The sequence below is a fragment of the Lithobates pipiens genome, unplaced genomic scaffold (genome assembly GCF_037356315.1).
Source record: "Lithobates pipiens isolate NorthernLeopardFrog02 unplaced genomic scaffold, aLitPip1_a1.2 Scaffold_8, whole genome shotgun sequence".
Classification (NCBI taxonomy): Eukaryota; Metazoa; Chordata; class Amphibia; order Anura; family Ranidae; genus Lithobates; species Lithobates pipiens.
The window spans coordinates 74,943,132-74,957,093 of NW_027507903.1; the positions used below are offsets into that span (position 1 = coordinate 74,943,132).

The window sequence follows — 13,962 nt, forward strand, 5'->3', positions numbered from 1 at the left end:
TACAGCTCTGCATGTGGCCAGAGGTTCGGGGGCAATGGTGGCTCCCAGCGATTCCTAGGGAACTCAGAGAAACTCGGTAACTGTTGACATCACTTCCGGGTGCTCCAAGATGCGCGTTACGCCCAGCTGGGAGTGTTTCCAGGAAGTGCTGGAAGCCACCATTGCCCCCAAACCTCTGGCCACATACAACGCTGTACTGTACACTGTACACCAGCGGCTTTACATGGATGAGCACCAGACTCCTTAACATTGTGAGAGTGTAGTTTGCATAAAATTTACATTAAAACTACTCCTCGTATATCACGACAACGCTTACATATCAAATCAAAAATAAAATAAAAAATGTTGCTGGTCTTTCAAAACACTCGTATACCGCGTTACTCGCAAACCAAGGTATTACTGTATACTTTTTGAGAACTGGTGCTCAAAACTGAACTGCATATTCCAGGCAAGGTCGTACTAATGATTTGTATAGGGGCAAAATTATGTCTCTTTCACACACACAAACACACGTTGAACTGGATGGACTGTTGTCTATATTCAACCTTACTAGGGCTGCAACTAACGATTATTTTCATAATCGATTAGTTGGGCAATTATTGTTTTGATTAATCGGTTAATAACCTTAGAAAAAATATAATCATATTTATAATTTATAATTTTATTCTTAAACATCTCTATGCAGTGGTAAATATAAATAACCAATTATATGGTTAGGGAGCAAAATATCTAATCCACTCTGAGAATAATAGACAGAAGAGATATACTGTATATATTAGAGGAGAGATATACTGTATATACTATTAAAGGGTGAAGCTGGTAAATATTAGACAGATCAAATTTGTTTTATTTAAAAAAAACAATGTCTTCCTTTAAAAAAAAAAAAAAGTAATTTTAGGAACATTCGTTCGATATTCTAATCGTTAGTGGGGTCAATTCGACGTTAATTTTCAACCACAGTGATGGGAAAATGTGGAAATAGAAAACTTCTCAGTCAAAGGAATTTTCAGACAGTGTATGTGGTTTTCGTTCAGAAATTAGATTCATTTTAAAAACAGAATGTTAAAAACAAGTGAAAATTTCAAACAACATTCTTTCATTCAGCGAATGTACAAAGATTTTTTGTCTGAAAATTGATCCGTGTGGCCAGTGTAAGGCTCGGTACACACCTATGCAGTTTGCTTTTGATCTGTTTCTGCAGTGATTTTTGCTGTGCGTTTTGATTTTTGCACACGTGATTTTCTGAAGGAAGACATTGTTTTTTTATGGCCAGCATAAGTGACAAAACGTGCAGGGAGCTTTTATCAAGCCACCTGCCTATGACAAGGGAGTCTTTCATACATAATATATTACAGTTCTGTCTGAAAATCCGCAAAACAGTCTTTAATTTTTTTTTTTCTTTAAATAAAAAATTAGATCTCCAAGTCTGATGATATATACCAGATTCAACCTCTAATAGTATATACAGTATATCTCTTCTGTCTGTTCTTCTCAGAGTGGATTAGAAATTTTGCTCCCCATCCATATAGTTGGTTATTTACCACTGCATATGGATATTTAGGAGTAAATTGCCTTTTTTTTTTTTTACTTTACATATTAACTAAATTATACACCACACTTTGTTTAGCCTCTTCCCATCCGCGCTATAGCCGAAAGACAGCTGCAGCGCAGACCTACTTTGCCGGGAGGGCGTACATAGACGTCCTCCCGTGCTCGAGCGGCCTGCGCACCCCATGCAGGGCACATGCAGAGCACTCTGTGATCAGCAAGTCTATGAGACTCGGCTGATCACAAATCGGAGTAAGGGGTCAATCTCGACCCCTTACCACGTGATCAGCTGTCAGCCAATGTGATGTGATATAAACAGAGCTGGTAATCGGCTATTTTTTTCTCCTCACGCTGGCAGTCTATAGGAATAGTGAGTTTATTTATTTTTATTTCACAATTTTTGGTATATGAAATTTGCACGTATCTACAGCTCAGCACATTTATTTTAATTTTTTCATCCATTGGTGTGAGGAACACACATTAGGTGATTGCAGCAGCTAGCCCTTTAACACGCGTTTTTATTTTATTATTACCGTACATTGTTTGGCAGCGCACAGGTTTTTTTCTATATACAACATTATATGTTTGGATGTGGGAGAAAACTGGAACGACCAGAGAAAACTCATGCAAGCTATGAATAATCTCCTGCATATTGCGTTCCTGGACACTTGTTTATTATATAAGTATACAAGCATTTGTCATTAAGAGCATCGTATTTCCTTTTAGTTAAATAGTCAAACCATTCATCGGACAGGTATAGTCACATACTGATGATACATATTTTTGCCTAGTAGCGAGAAAAAAAAAAAAAAGACTGTGTGTGAGGCCGTCTTTTGTGTTTTAAAGCCTCCAGACTTGCAATATTTATCAAGCAGAACATCATATGCTGAATCATTAGCAAGGCTGTCAGAAACAAACCGGGGATGTGTTCATACAGAATATCAGACAAGCCCAAAAGGTGCAGCTAAAGAGCTCTGGCAGTAAACTAATAACCACAAAACACAATTATTTGAAGGATCTTTCATGGATTTTGAGAGTAAACGTGTTAAAAGGAAAATATATAGTGTGTCCCCTTCTATTTCCTATGCTTCAGTGGTATGATGGGAACCCCAGTTATTATGAAGGGCTCTTTCAGTCTGGATTCATCTGTTTGTCAGGCAGATCCAGACCAAACCAAACCAAAATGTAGGTCAATGGGTGGGAAGATGTAAATGGACGCACGTCGGCTACATCTGCTTATGTCCTTTTTTTGTTTTTCTGGATGTAAATGGATGATGTCGGTTTTTAGGCAAGAAACATATAGGGGTTAATTTACTAAAACTGAGGAGTGCAAAATCTGGAGCAGCTCTACATAGAGACCAATCAGCTTTCAGTTTTTTGTTTTTTTTTTGTCAAAGTTTAATTGAACAATCTGAAGTTAGAAGCGGATTGGCTACCATGCACAGCTGCACCAGATTTTGCACTCTTATGCCCCATACACGCGGTCGGACATTCCAACCACAAAATCAGTCTGATTTTTGCCAAAATTTGCCTTGCATACACACGGTTGCACAAAGTTGTCGGAAAATCCGATCGTTCGGAACGAGGTGACGTTTGTAACGTACATTGGGACTACGTAGAGGCCAGTAGCCAATAGCTTTTGTCTCCAAATTTTTTCTGATCATGTGTGGCACTTTGTGCGTCGGAATTCACTACACACAATTGGAAAATGTCCGATCGGATTTTCTTGTCGGAAAATTTTAGATCCAGCTCTCAAACTTTTTCCGTCGGAAATTCCGACAGAGAAAAGTCCGATAGAGCCCACACATGATCGGATTTTCCAACTACATAATCCGATCTGACTTTTTTTGTTTGAATTTCCAACTGTGTGTATGGGGCGTTTTGACTAAATAAACCCTATTTTTTGTTTATATTTTTGCCACCTATTAATATTTTCTTCAATAACTGGAAAAAAATAAAAAAACAGACATGAAAAAAACTGATGCAAAATTGGATGTAAACTGAAGAAGAATTTGCAAACTGATGTAAACCCATGTAACCAGAATCGGTATTTGCCTAGGTTCACACTAACAGCCGGACTGAAATCGTGCTGAACTTGCACGATTTCATTCCCACATGTCAGTCCCAACATCGGGGGCCATTTTGGAGACATCTGTGCGGGTCACTGCGCAGAGGTGTATACAAATCGCACCCCGAAGTCACCGAAAGAAGTACAGAAACTACTTTTGGGAATCGGTGCGGTGCCACAATATCAGCAAAAGCGCCGATTTTGCATGCGAATTTGACATAAATCACTGCATATTTTATCTTCATAATAAAAACCATATCTATTTAATGAAGTTAAAATATATCTTACAAAAGAATCAGCAAGACGTATGGCATTGCTACATAACAGAAAAAAAAAATTCATACTTAAATATAGTACCATCAAAATATAATTAGGAATTTAACATATTGTAAAGTATAAAAATATGGAAATACCTTGGAAAATATCAGATTAGGATGCAAAACTCAATTAACTACTACCTGTGAATGATGCTGCCCACGGGATAGCAACATTGTCTAGTGAGATGAAGAATTTGGTGGAAACCAACTTTTCACTTTATATAAAGGGGGGGGGGGGCTTTAAAAGTTGAGGGTCTCTGAAAAAAAAAAAAACAGGATAGTACGGAATGGTTGGCTTAGCTACAGTCAAACGTTAACAGTAGGTTACCAGGGTGGATAAGAAGATGGGAGAGTGGACAAGGAGAGTGTGGGGCATCATCAAGCATCAGAGGTTAAACATCACCCCACCTGTTTTGTAAGCTTTCCACAGAGTATCATATTTGTTCCCAATAGAACCATCTTAATTTGTGTTTTTCATTGGGGTTGAGGGCAGAGGTGAGGCTTTCTTAGGGCTCATGTGCACACGTTTTGCAGTCGATGGTCAAAACGTTCCTATCCTGAACATGAGTCTTCTGCGTTCAGGAGAGGGAGGGTGTGGGAGGTTGAACCTCTCTTAACCACAACAGCTTTTAAACTCTTCTAAAAGCCTATGTGTATATTGAGTTAAGCTTATGAGCTGTAGTGTACATGAGCCCTTATAGGTGGATTTGTTTATTGCAAGATGATTTTTATGGACTTTTTTAAAAATGTAGTTTGAAAGTGAAGATATGCCAAAAACTGATCCACCTGAACAAAGACAAATCTAATCAATATAAGCTTCTGTACGTGTGTAAACTTTTTCATTTTCATGAATATAAGATTAATAATAATAATAATATATCAGATTGCTATGCTCCTTTTTTAAAGTAATATTGTAACCATGATACCATCCACCATATAACTCTACAGCTAGGGCTGTAAAGAATCTGATAAAATGCACTGAACCCTTTTGCATTCATGTATCACGGCACTCTTTCCTCCAATAAATAAAAGGAGTAGGCATTATTAGAGCAAGCCGATCAAAAAGGCATTACGGAATCTCAAGAACCTTGCCTTTCACACAGATTAAAACGATTATCTGACAGCCACCAGTAAGGTGTCATATGAAACATGGCTGATGACAAAAACAGCATGGGGTCGAATTGCTAAACATTTTTACAGGCCATAAGACAAATCTAACCAACCAGTCTACTATTTCCCCAGTTTTTGGCATCTCAAGTTATCCCTTGTGATTTATTGAACTCCTCACATGTCTTACAAATAGGTTTGAATTCTACAACAATTTTTGGGGAAGAAAAATAATTCGGTATTCCACCGATTCCTTAGAGTCTGTAACTGGTAACTCGGTCAACTAGATGTACAACTGGGCTACTCAAGTATACAGTGGTGGCTGGTGCTCCATCTGTCGGGTGGGGGGAGGCAAACAAACCCAGGACATCTACCCCCAGCCCCCACGGTCCCTCCAGACATCCACCACCCCCCGGTCGCAAATTGATCGGCACTTATCCCATCAAGGTCTCGGCTTCCCCCCTCCATGTCCCGGCAGTTGCTGCTTCTCCTCCTGGCCAATCGGGTCTTAGGACTCTCAGCCAATCGGGTCTCAAGACCTACTTCCCGATTGGCCTGGAGGAGAAACAGGAAGACATTAGCGAATATTAATTTGCGATTGTCACACAAATGGGTGGGCTCAGGGTGCAGTGCTCTGCTCCCCAAGTTCACCCTTTTTTGAAGCCAATTAGAGCCTCAGGCTCTAATCATGTGCTTAAAAAAAACCCCATTGAAATCCATGTGTCTAGCGCCCTGCAGGTAGATTAGGGGACGGGCGCATGGATTAAAGGGGCCCCTTATTGACGGGTCACCACTGCAAGTACAGACGACTGCCCAATTGCACTATATACTGTACATAATCGCTTACTATAATGAATATTTATGATTGAGAATATCTACTACGACAACTCACAGAATGAACTTGAAAAGTAACTGTGTGTAGCTCAAAAAAAAAAAAAGTAACTTATGCCAAGCTCAAAGATAAGAGTCAAAACCTTCACAAAATATGTGACAAAGAATTTCAAGTGAAGGGGCCATGCCCAGGAAATATGAAAGAATCAGTGTGGCTACACAGCAGATGTACTGTAACACTTTAGCACAAGATGAATGATTGTGTTTTAAACATACTGCACATCTGTTGAACTGAGAAAATGATCACCATGGACTATCATTAGAAGGGATATAACTGTAGACATCTATATCCTTGAGCAATGTCTGAGCTAAGTGCATTATGTCTGTGTATGAGGACAAGTACATTCATGTACGCAATTCCAGCTAAGAATAATTTTGAGGACTGCATTTAGCTTCCATGGTGTTGCATATAGTAGTAAATATATCAAACTACTGGGGACCCTTCTACCCTGACATACTACTGGCTAACACTCAGTGGTGAATGGCTAAACAGGGCATGCAGTTGTTTCTACTGTATTGGGCTTCTAGGGAGGAAAAAGCGAGAGATATTAAAAAGGAAAACTAGTAATGCCAAATTAAAGTAGCAACCACGGCACACCCTGTTCAGTGTCAGATACTGCCAGCTACAGGGCACAACAAAATCACCAAAAAACTTGTAAAGCACGCGTTTGCTTCATTTATCATACAAAGTAGGATCCTAAAATGTTAAGTTTTGGACAGGAGAAACCAAAAAGTTTCTAGTATAGGAAATGGATAGTTTATAGGCAAGGTACCTGTCTGTTTTTAACACCTTTGGTCACTGACCTTGGATCCGGAGAGTCATTGATGTCACAACACTCAATCTGTGTACATAACTGACTCTTCATGATGAAGCCATTGGCTTAGTATCTCACCCATTTTTTTTTAAAAGGAGGGGGACAGCAATGGCAGTCCCCATGGTTCTTCAATTTAGGTTCCCTATTATGCTTATGAATTATGTCTAATTGTACCAATGTGCATAAGGTGCCATTTTAGAGGACAAAAAAAAACATTTGGTAGTACAAAAAAAAAGAGAAAAATAAATCATTAAAGAACCACCACTGAAAGAACTAGCTTACCATGCAGCAACAAAACATTCAGCCAATTCTCCATTGTTTAATACAGGACTAACTACCAAGTTGTCTTTCACAGTCAATGATTATTAAAGATACATAGAATGTATAAAGATATTTTTTGATTTAAACATAGTACAGGAAAATATATATAAATTCAATCTATCAGTCCAATAAAGTTAGGGCTAGCTCATATGACAATGCATAATATAAAACAGTATAGCACTGTACAGTAGGGATGAGCTTCGGCGCCAGAAAGTCGGCGCAGCGCTGCTCTAATCAAAGGCAACGAGACATTTCCTGATCTCTGCAGCCGCGCATCGGGGCAATGTCTCACTGCCTGTGATTAGCGCAGCGCTGCGCCGACTTCCTGGTGGGCTCTGAACGTGGAGCATGCCAACATGCTGGAGTTCATCCTTACTGTATAGTATATGTGTGCTGTGGTATGTTGCCAAACATTGGTAATTGCACCTCAACGTATATATACACAGTTCAATGCAGCACACATTCAAATGTACTGTTTGTTGCGGAGCACTGCATTTTTTAAAGTCGTGAAGCACCAATTTCTTTCATTAAAAATGAGTGGGATTCATAATGAAACTCATCTAAACACAAGCAAACGTGTTTTCAAATGTAGAGCATTGTGGTGTGAATTGGCCATTATGATTTGCATTGCATAGTTACATAGGTCTGGCTTGTGCATATCTAAAACCTGAGCGATTGTGGTGGAAGATACAAATCAATGTAATTATTGGCACTTCTTCAGTAATAGCAGCAATCTTCTGGGTCCTAAACTAGGTGGCATCTCTTCTGCACAATGACCAAAGGATTTTCAAATTGAAAAGGGTGGAGATTGTAACCTCAACACCCCACCTCAATCAGAGAACACTTTGCATTATTTAGACTGCATTCCCACCTCTGCATTTTTGAATCGATCCTGGACAGATTTGCCGTGATTTCAAAGCAGCGAGGTGTGAACGACAAATAGCAGAATGCAGATGCCATTTATTTGAATGGCACCTAAAATCACGATGCGATCTGCCACGATTGATAAATCCCGCTGCAATCGCAACAACCCGCATTGCGTGAAGCATGTCGCCCAAATGTAGCTGTTGAATTTTTTTTGGGCGACATGCTTCCCACAATGAGGGTTGCTATGATTGCAGGGCGATTTAAAACAACTGAAATGGTTTTAGCTTTAGAAACACTTTAAATTCATCAACCAATGGCTAGGTCACTTACTTTGGCACACTATACAAAATAAAATAATAAAATGCATTATATCACAACACACCTGGCCATTTGTTTATATGCTTCTTCTGCCACTGCAAAAATATGGGGGTCCATATCCCCCATGTTCTGCCCACTGTACGCATTGATGATATCGGCGCCATAGATAGGTAACTGTTCATAAGGGTTTATCGCTACAAGAACTATGCCTGGGAAAAAAAAAAAAGAAAAAACATGTCATGAGAAAATCACAAGTCATTTAGGATATTAGAGTTTTCAGATTCTTGCTCCAGGGAAAACATTAATAAATGTACGGTAACCATAAAAGTGTAAAGGTCTCCAGTGAAAGACTCAAATGATTCGGAAGCCTCCATGAGCCAAGTTAATCACTTGACAGTATTTGTGAGATCTGCAAACAGTCACGTGGATTCACTGAAGGAAATACTGTTCACAATTTACAAAGACTTTTCAACATGTAGAATTTCAAGACCACATCAGATCTTGCTTGCAATGCATGGATTATAGAAAGGTCCAAACAGTGAGAGTCACATGTTTTATACTTATGTAAACACACATATGATTTCCTGTGAAAGCAGGAAAGGAGCGCTTTTTTACATTTTAATTATTTTTTGATTTCTTCTATTTTTCATGTTAACGCAAAACAACAAGCCAAATTCATCAGTTTCTTCCGTTATCCAGCTAGTGCTTCTACAATGAAAAAGTCAAAGGGTTCGATATACTAAAGCTGGAGAATGCAACATCTGGAGCAGCTCTCTAGAAACCAATCAGCTTCCATTATTTTTGGCAAACTAATTGAACAAGCTGAAGTTAGAAGTGGATTGGCTCCCATGCACAGCTGCACCACATGTTTCACTATCCAGTTGTGTTAGGATATATATCCCAAAAAGTCTATTACAGTTAGTATTCTTTCAAATTTGGCAAAATAGGGCATTTTAGCCAAATGCACTAGGTGATAAAATCAATGGCAGGCGAAAAGGACAGTATACACCAGCACGTTTGTGTTGTGTCAACAATTTAAGGGCTTAGCACTTTCTCTCGGCTTTGTCGCAACCACCTGCCTCCCTTGAATTCAATTGCAATGCACCAAATATCACTTGATAAAGTCAAGTGATCTGTGACGCAACACATCAAGAGGAGCCAGGTGACGTCATTTCCGGTCGCGGCCGAGGCCAGAAGTCTTTGATCTATGCGAGGTTGAACACTGCCTTTTTCATATTTATGTTTGCTGCTGCTCAATGAACTAGTTTTATTTGATTACTGCACTATGGAGATCTCTTTATATTCTATGTGAGCTTTTGAATGGAGGAGAGTGGAAGATATCAAGGAGGATATCATTTACAGATGAGTTTCCTTTCCAACAATTGGAATATACCTTGTCTGGTTGGATGCTCCAAGAAAAGGAGTCTGCTGTGTTGCCCATCAAGGATATTTAACTGAGGCGTTGTTACAAGGCCTGTAGGGGTCTCAACTTGAGGTGAGAGGCTGGGGTACACTATTGGTGTACTACGGATGGTGGAAGTTAGCACTTAATTGAACTGAACTTTTTGCAGTTGATGTCACATTTATCACTAAGGATTTTTTCACAAGCACTTTATTTTTTGGATTGAACATTATATATATTTTCTGGACTGATTACATTATTCGTCCTAAACTTAATATTGTCATCTTTACAGTTTTTGGTGTTATTTGCAACATTTGCACGTGTTTTGTATTATTCATTTATGTGTACGATCATAAGCACCCTCTTGGTGTATAGGCACTTTATGTTGCTCATCTCCTATCGAGTAAGTGCAACATTATTACCTTTTATTTACCCAATATATGCCTATAGCATTTTTGATGTGCTCAGTGCACAAACAGTAGGTTTAGGTTTCTGTACCTTGTGACCAATAAATGGAAGATAATTCCCTGCATTTCATTACCTAATGCTTATAGCACTGGCCATACAAAGCCTAAAATGTGAGCCACGGGTGGCCCTGGTGTCATCACCCACCTCAATAAGCATAGGTCCAGGCTGAGACTGCCATTTATTATCACACAGCAGGTCTTGCCTTGATGTGCGGCTCCCAGGGACATTCACGCTTTTTCTACTCTTGCCCCCTGTACCCACTGCATTCTTCCAAGTTAAGTCCAATAATGTTCATATGTCGTAGTAACAGACTGACTGTCAAATAACAGTCTAGCAGTCAGAAGCATGTGTTACGACACCTCTACAGAATCTCAGCCCTTGTACACACGGTCGGAGAATCTGTCGGAATGAGTCTCATCGGACCGTGTCGTCGGATAATCCGACTGTGTGTGGTATGCATCGGACTGATTCCGAATGAATCTCCGTCCGACCCAATTTTCCAACATGTTGGAGATATTTCCCGACCAACTGGGCCGGTCGGACCTAATCCGATGATGTGTAGAGCATTTTCATAGGACCAAGTGCGACGCATGCTCAGATCAAATTCCTACTTCAAAGCTATTGGCTACTAGCCTGAATGTAGTCCCATCGTAATGAAATTACGTTATCACGTTCTGAAAGATCGGATTTTTCGCCAACTTGGCCCGACCGTGTGTATGCAACAGTTTCGGACACAATCCGTCGGACTAAATCCGACGGGCAAAATCCGACGGATTTGGTTGGCAAAATCTCCGACCGTGTGTACAGGGGCTTACACTGACACATGAACAGGAAAGAGATGTTTCATTGATGAAGAGCCCATACAAAACAGTTCTCTCTCTCTCTTTTGACTGCGCTGATTTCACATAGTAGAGAACAACATCTGAAAAAGTGTGTTATTTCTTGTCATTTATCCTACCCGTTTATCCTCAGATTAGTTTGGATGACACCTCTATCTTTGCATGGAGCGTACTATTACAGTACTATTTGGAAATTATTATTTTTTTTTTACCCATTTTAGCCCCTAGATTAAAAAAAAAAAAAAAACAAGATAGAAATACTTGCTATAGGATCTTCACATGACCAAGACCAATGCCATTAAAGGAGATTGGTTGAGAACCTCAACTGCCATAACCTGTCCTTGTATGATTAGATTCACATATTAAAGTGTATTTAAACCCTAAAACAAAACTGTAATAGCTCTAAAGTCCTTAGATGTGGTGACATCATCTGCTTTGTTACTTGTTTTTACCTGACAATCAAGCCAATAATACACGTATTGTCCCTGGATAGCTACAATCACTCGCCAACGCATTCAAAGGGAGCCATGGTTGTTACAGAGGCTGGACTTCTATCCCCTGCTGCTGCCACCCTTTTAAAATGCTCTTAGGCCCCTTTCACACTCGTGAGACCTGAAAGTCGCACGACTTTGACGCTACTTGAAGCAATGCCTGTGTAATCTTGAGGTCTATGGACCAAAGTAGCGGAGGGATGATTTTGAAATTTCACGGATATTAATGGTACTCATTGTAAACCAAGGGGTACGACTTGTCCTGTGACTTTGCAGTCTCAAGTCGCATACGTGTGAAAGGGGCCTTAAAGTGACTGTAAAGTCTCAGTTTCTTTTTTTCTATAAAAATAATAAACATGTTATACTTACATGCTCTGTGTAGTTGGTTTTGCCCAGATCCTCCTCTTCTCAGGTCCCTCTTCTGTTCTCTGGGCCCCTCCCTCCAACCAATTCCCCCCACAGCAAGCAGCTTGCTATGGGGCACCGGAGCCATGCTGCAGCTCCCTGTGTCCATTCAAACAATGAGCCATGGATCAGCACCATCCCCTCTCTCTCCTGATTGGCTAATTGACAGCAGCGGGAGCCAATGGCGCCGCTGCTGTGTCTCAGACAAACAGTAGGGAGAGTCCCGGATGGTCATGGCACCCGTGGACATCGCTGGATAGAGATGGGGCTCAGGTAAGTATTAGGGGGGCTGCTGCACACCAAAGGCTTTTTATCTTAATGCATAGAATGCATTAAGATAAAAAAACCTTCTGCCTTTACAATCACTGGGGGCTGGAGGTGGACTTCCTGTTAAGATGACTGTTGTGATTGGCTATCACAGCAGTCACGTGATTGGAAGCTTCTGATCAGCAGAGAAGAGCAGTTTCCAATGGATATATATGTGCAGTGGCTCGGCGTTAAAGCTCCCCTGCCCTACGACAGCCAGCGAGAACTGTCTAAACATGTCTGTCTTTGTTCGGCTTTATTACATGGAGTATGGGAAGATAATAGTTTACAGAAGGAAGAGAACATTGTTTTTTTTTAATTCAGTTCATCTCATAGTAAGCAAGAGACAAGGATCTTGCATTTCTTGCAAAATAAGCAAGTATTTTCTGTACTTGCTGAAATAATTCGAGCCTGGCAAATGAATGCAGCCACCACATCAAAAAACTGGTAAGCTGCAATATCTGCTTGCTGTATCTGATACTTGATTAGCGCTTACGTCGTGCTTGCGTTACTATTGGTTTGTATCTATGCATTTCTAAATGCGCGACAACCCCATAGAAAACACACGCTTTGTCCTGCATTTCAAAAATGCACAGCCACACACATTGCACTTGCATCTGGGCTCTTCCCAACGCACAGCAACCTGTAAGAAAATGCACGCTTTGCCATGCATTAATAAAAAGAGCTGCAATGTGCGTCACATTTGCGTAACCATTTAGACCATTTAGTGTTCTCATCCAAATGCACGGCAACACGCAAGAAAATGCATCTGTGCATTTCCGAATGCGTGGCAACTCGCATTGAAAACATTTGCTTTGTCATGCATTTAAAAAATCTGCGCCACGGGTGTTTGAACACATGGCAACCCACAAGAAATGCATGTTCATTATGGCGACACAAGCGCAATGCGAGTTTGCAACGCATTTCTGAAATGTGGGGTAAAGCACAAGTTTTCTGTGTAGGTTGCATGCAGGTGTAAATACAGCCTAAGAGCCTTTTCATGCTCACAGCACGGGGGCGTTGGTGGTAAAGCGCCACTATTTTTAGCAGCACTTTACCGTCATTTTAGCAACATGTGTTTTTTTTAGCAGCACTTATCGGCCACTAGCGGGGTGCTTTTAACCTCCGCTAGTGGCCAAAAAATGGTTAAAATGGGCAGAGGCGTGTATATACCACTCCTAAAGTGCCTCAAAAGAAGCTGCTTGCAGGACTTTTTTTTTGAAGTCCTGCCAGAACACCGACCCAGTGTGAAAGCACTCAGGCTTTAACATTGGAGTGACAGGAGAGGCGCTTTACAGGTGCTATTTTTAGCGCTGTAGCGCCTCAGTGTGAAAGGTGTCTTAGTGTTAATGATACCCCAATCACAGTTAAAGCATTGCTTTACCACCCCCCCGCCCCCATTTTACTTACCTGAGCCCTCATTCGATCCAGCACTGTGCACATCTGCAGCTTCTCTCTTCCCTCACTTCCGAGTCTCACTGGCTTTGCTGGGGCATCGGGAGCCATTGGCTGCCAGTGCTGTCAATCAAAGCCAGAGACGAGGAAGCAGGGGATGGGCCAGAGTCCCACTGCCTGTGTTAATGGAGGCAGCAGTGGGGCATAAGAGCGAGTATGGACGGATGAGTGCCCCCATGGGAAGTGGCTTTCCATGGGGCCACTGGACAGAGAGGAGGGGCCAGGAGCACCGGTGGGGGACCTAAGAAGGGAAGGATCACAACGGTCGCTCTGTACAGTTCGATTGCACAGAGTAGGCAAGTATAGACATGTAATTTATTTATAATCGCTTTAAAGTATAACTA

General features: G+C 40.8%; 1 protein-coding gene across 6 annotated transcripts in view; it reads right to left on the bottom strand.

The window, feature by feature from the left end:
• MYO5A (myosin VA) overlaps positions 1-13,962 on the bottom strand; it is a 285,827-nt gene that overhangs the window by 167,684 nt on the left and 104,181 nt on the right. For all 6 annotated transcript variants that reach the window (XM_077474307.1, XM_077474306.1, XM_077474309.1 and 3 more), the window contains exon 4: positions 8,317-8,461. In XM_077474307.1, the coding sequence (XP_077330433.1) occupies positions 8,317-8,461 (145 nt within the window). The remainder of the gene's footprint in view (positions 1-8,316; positions 8,462-13,962) is intronic.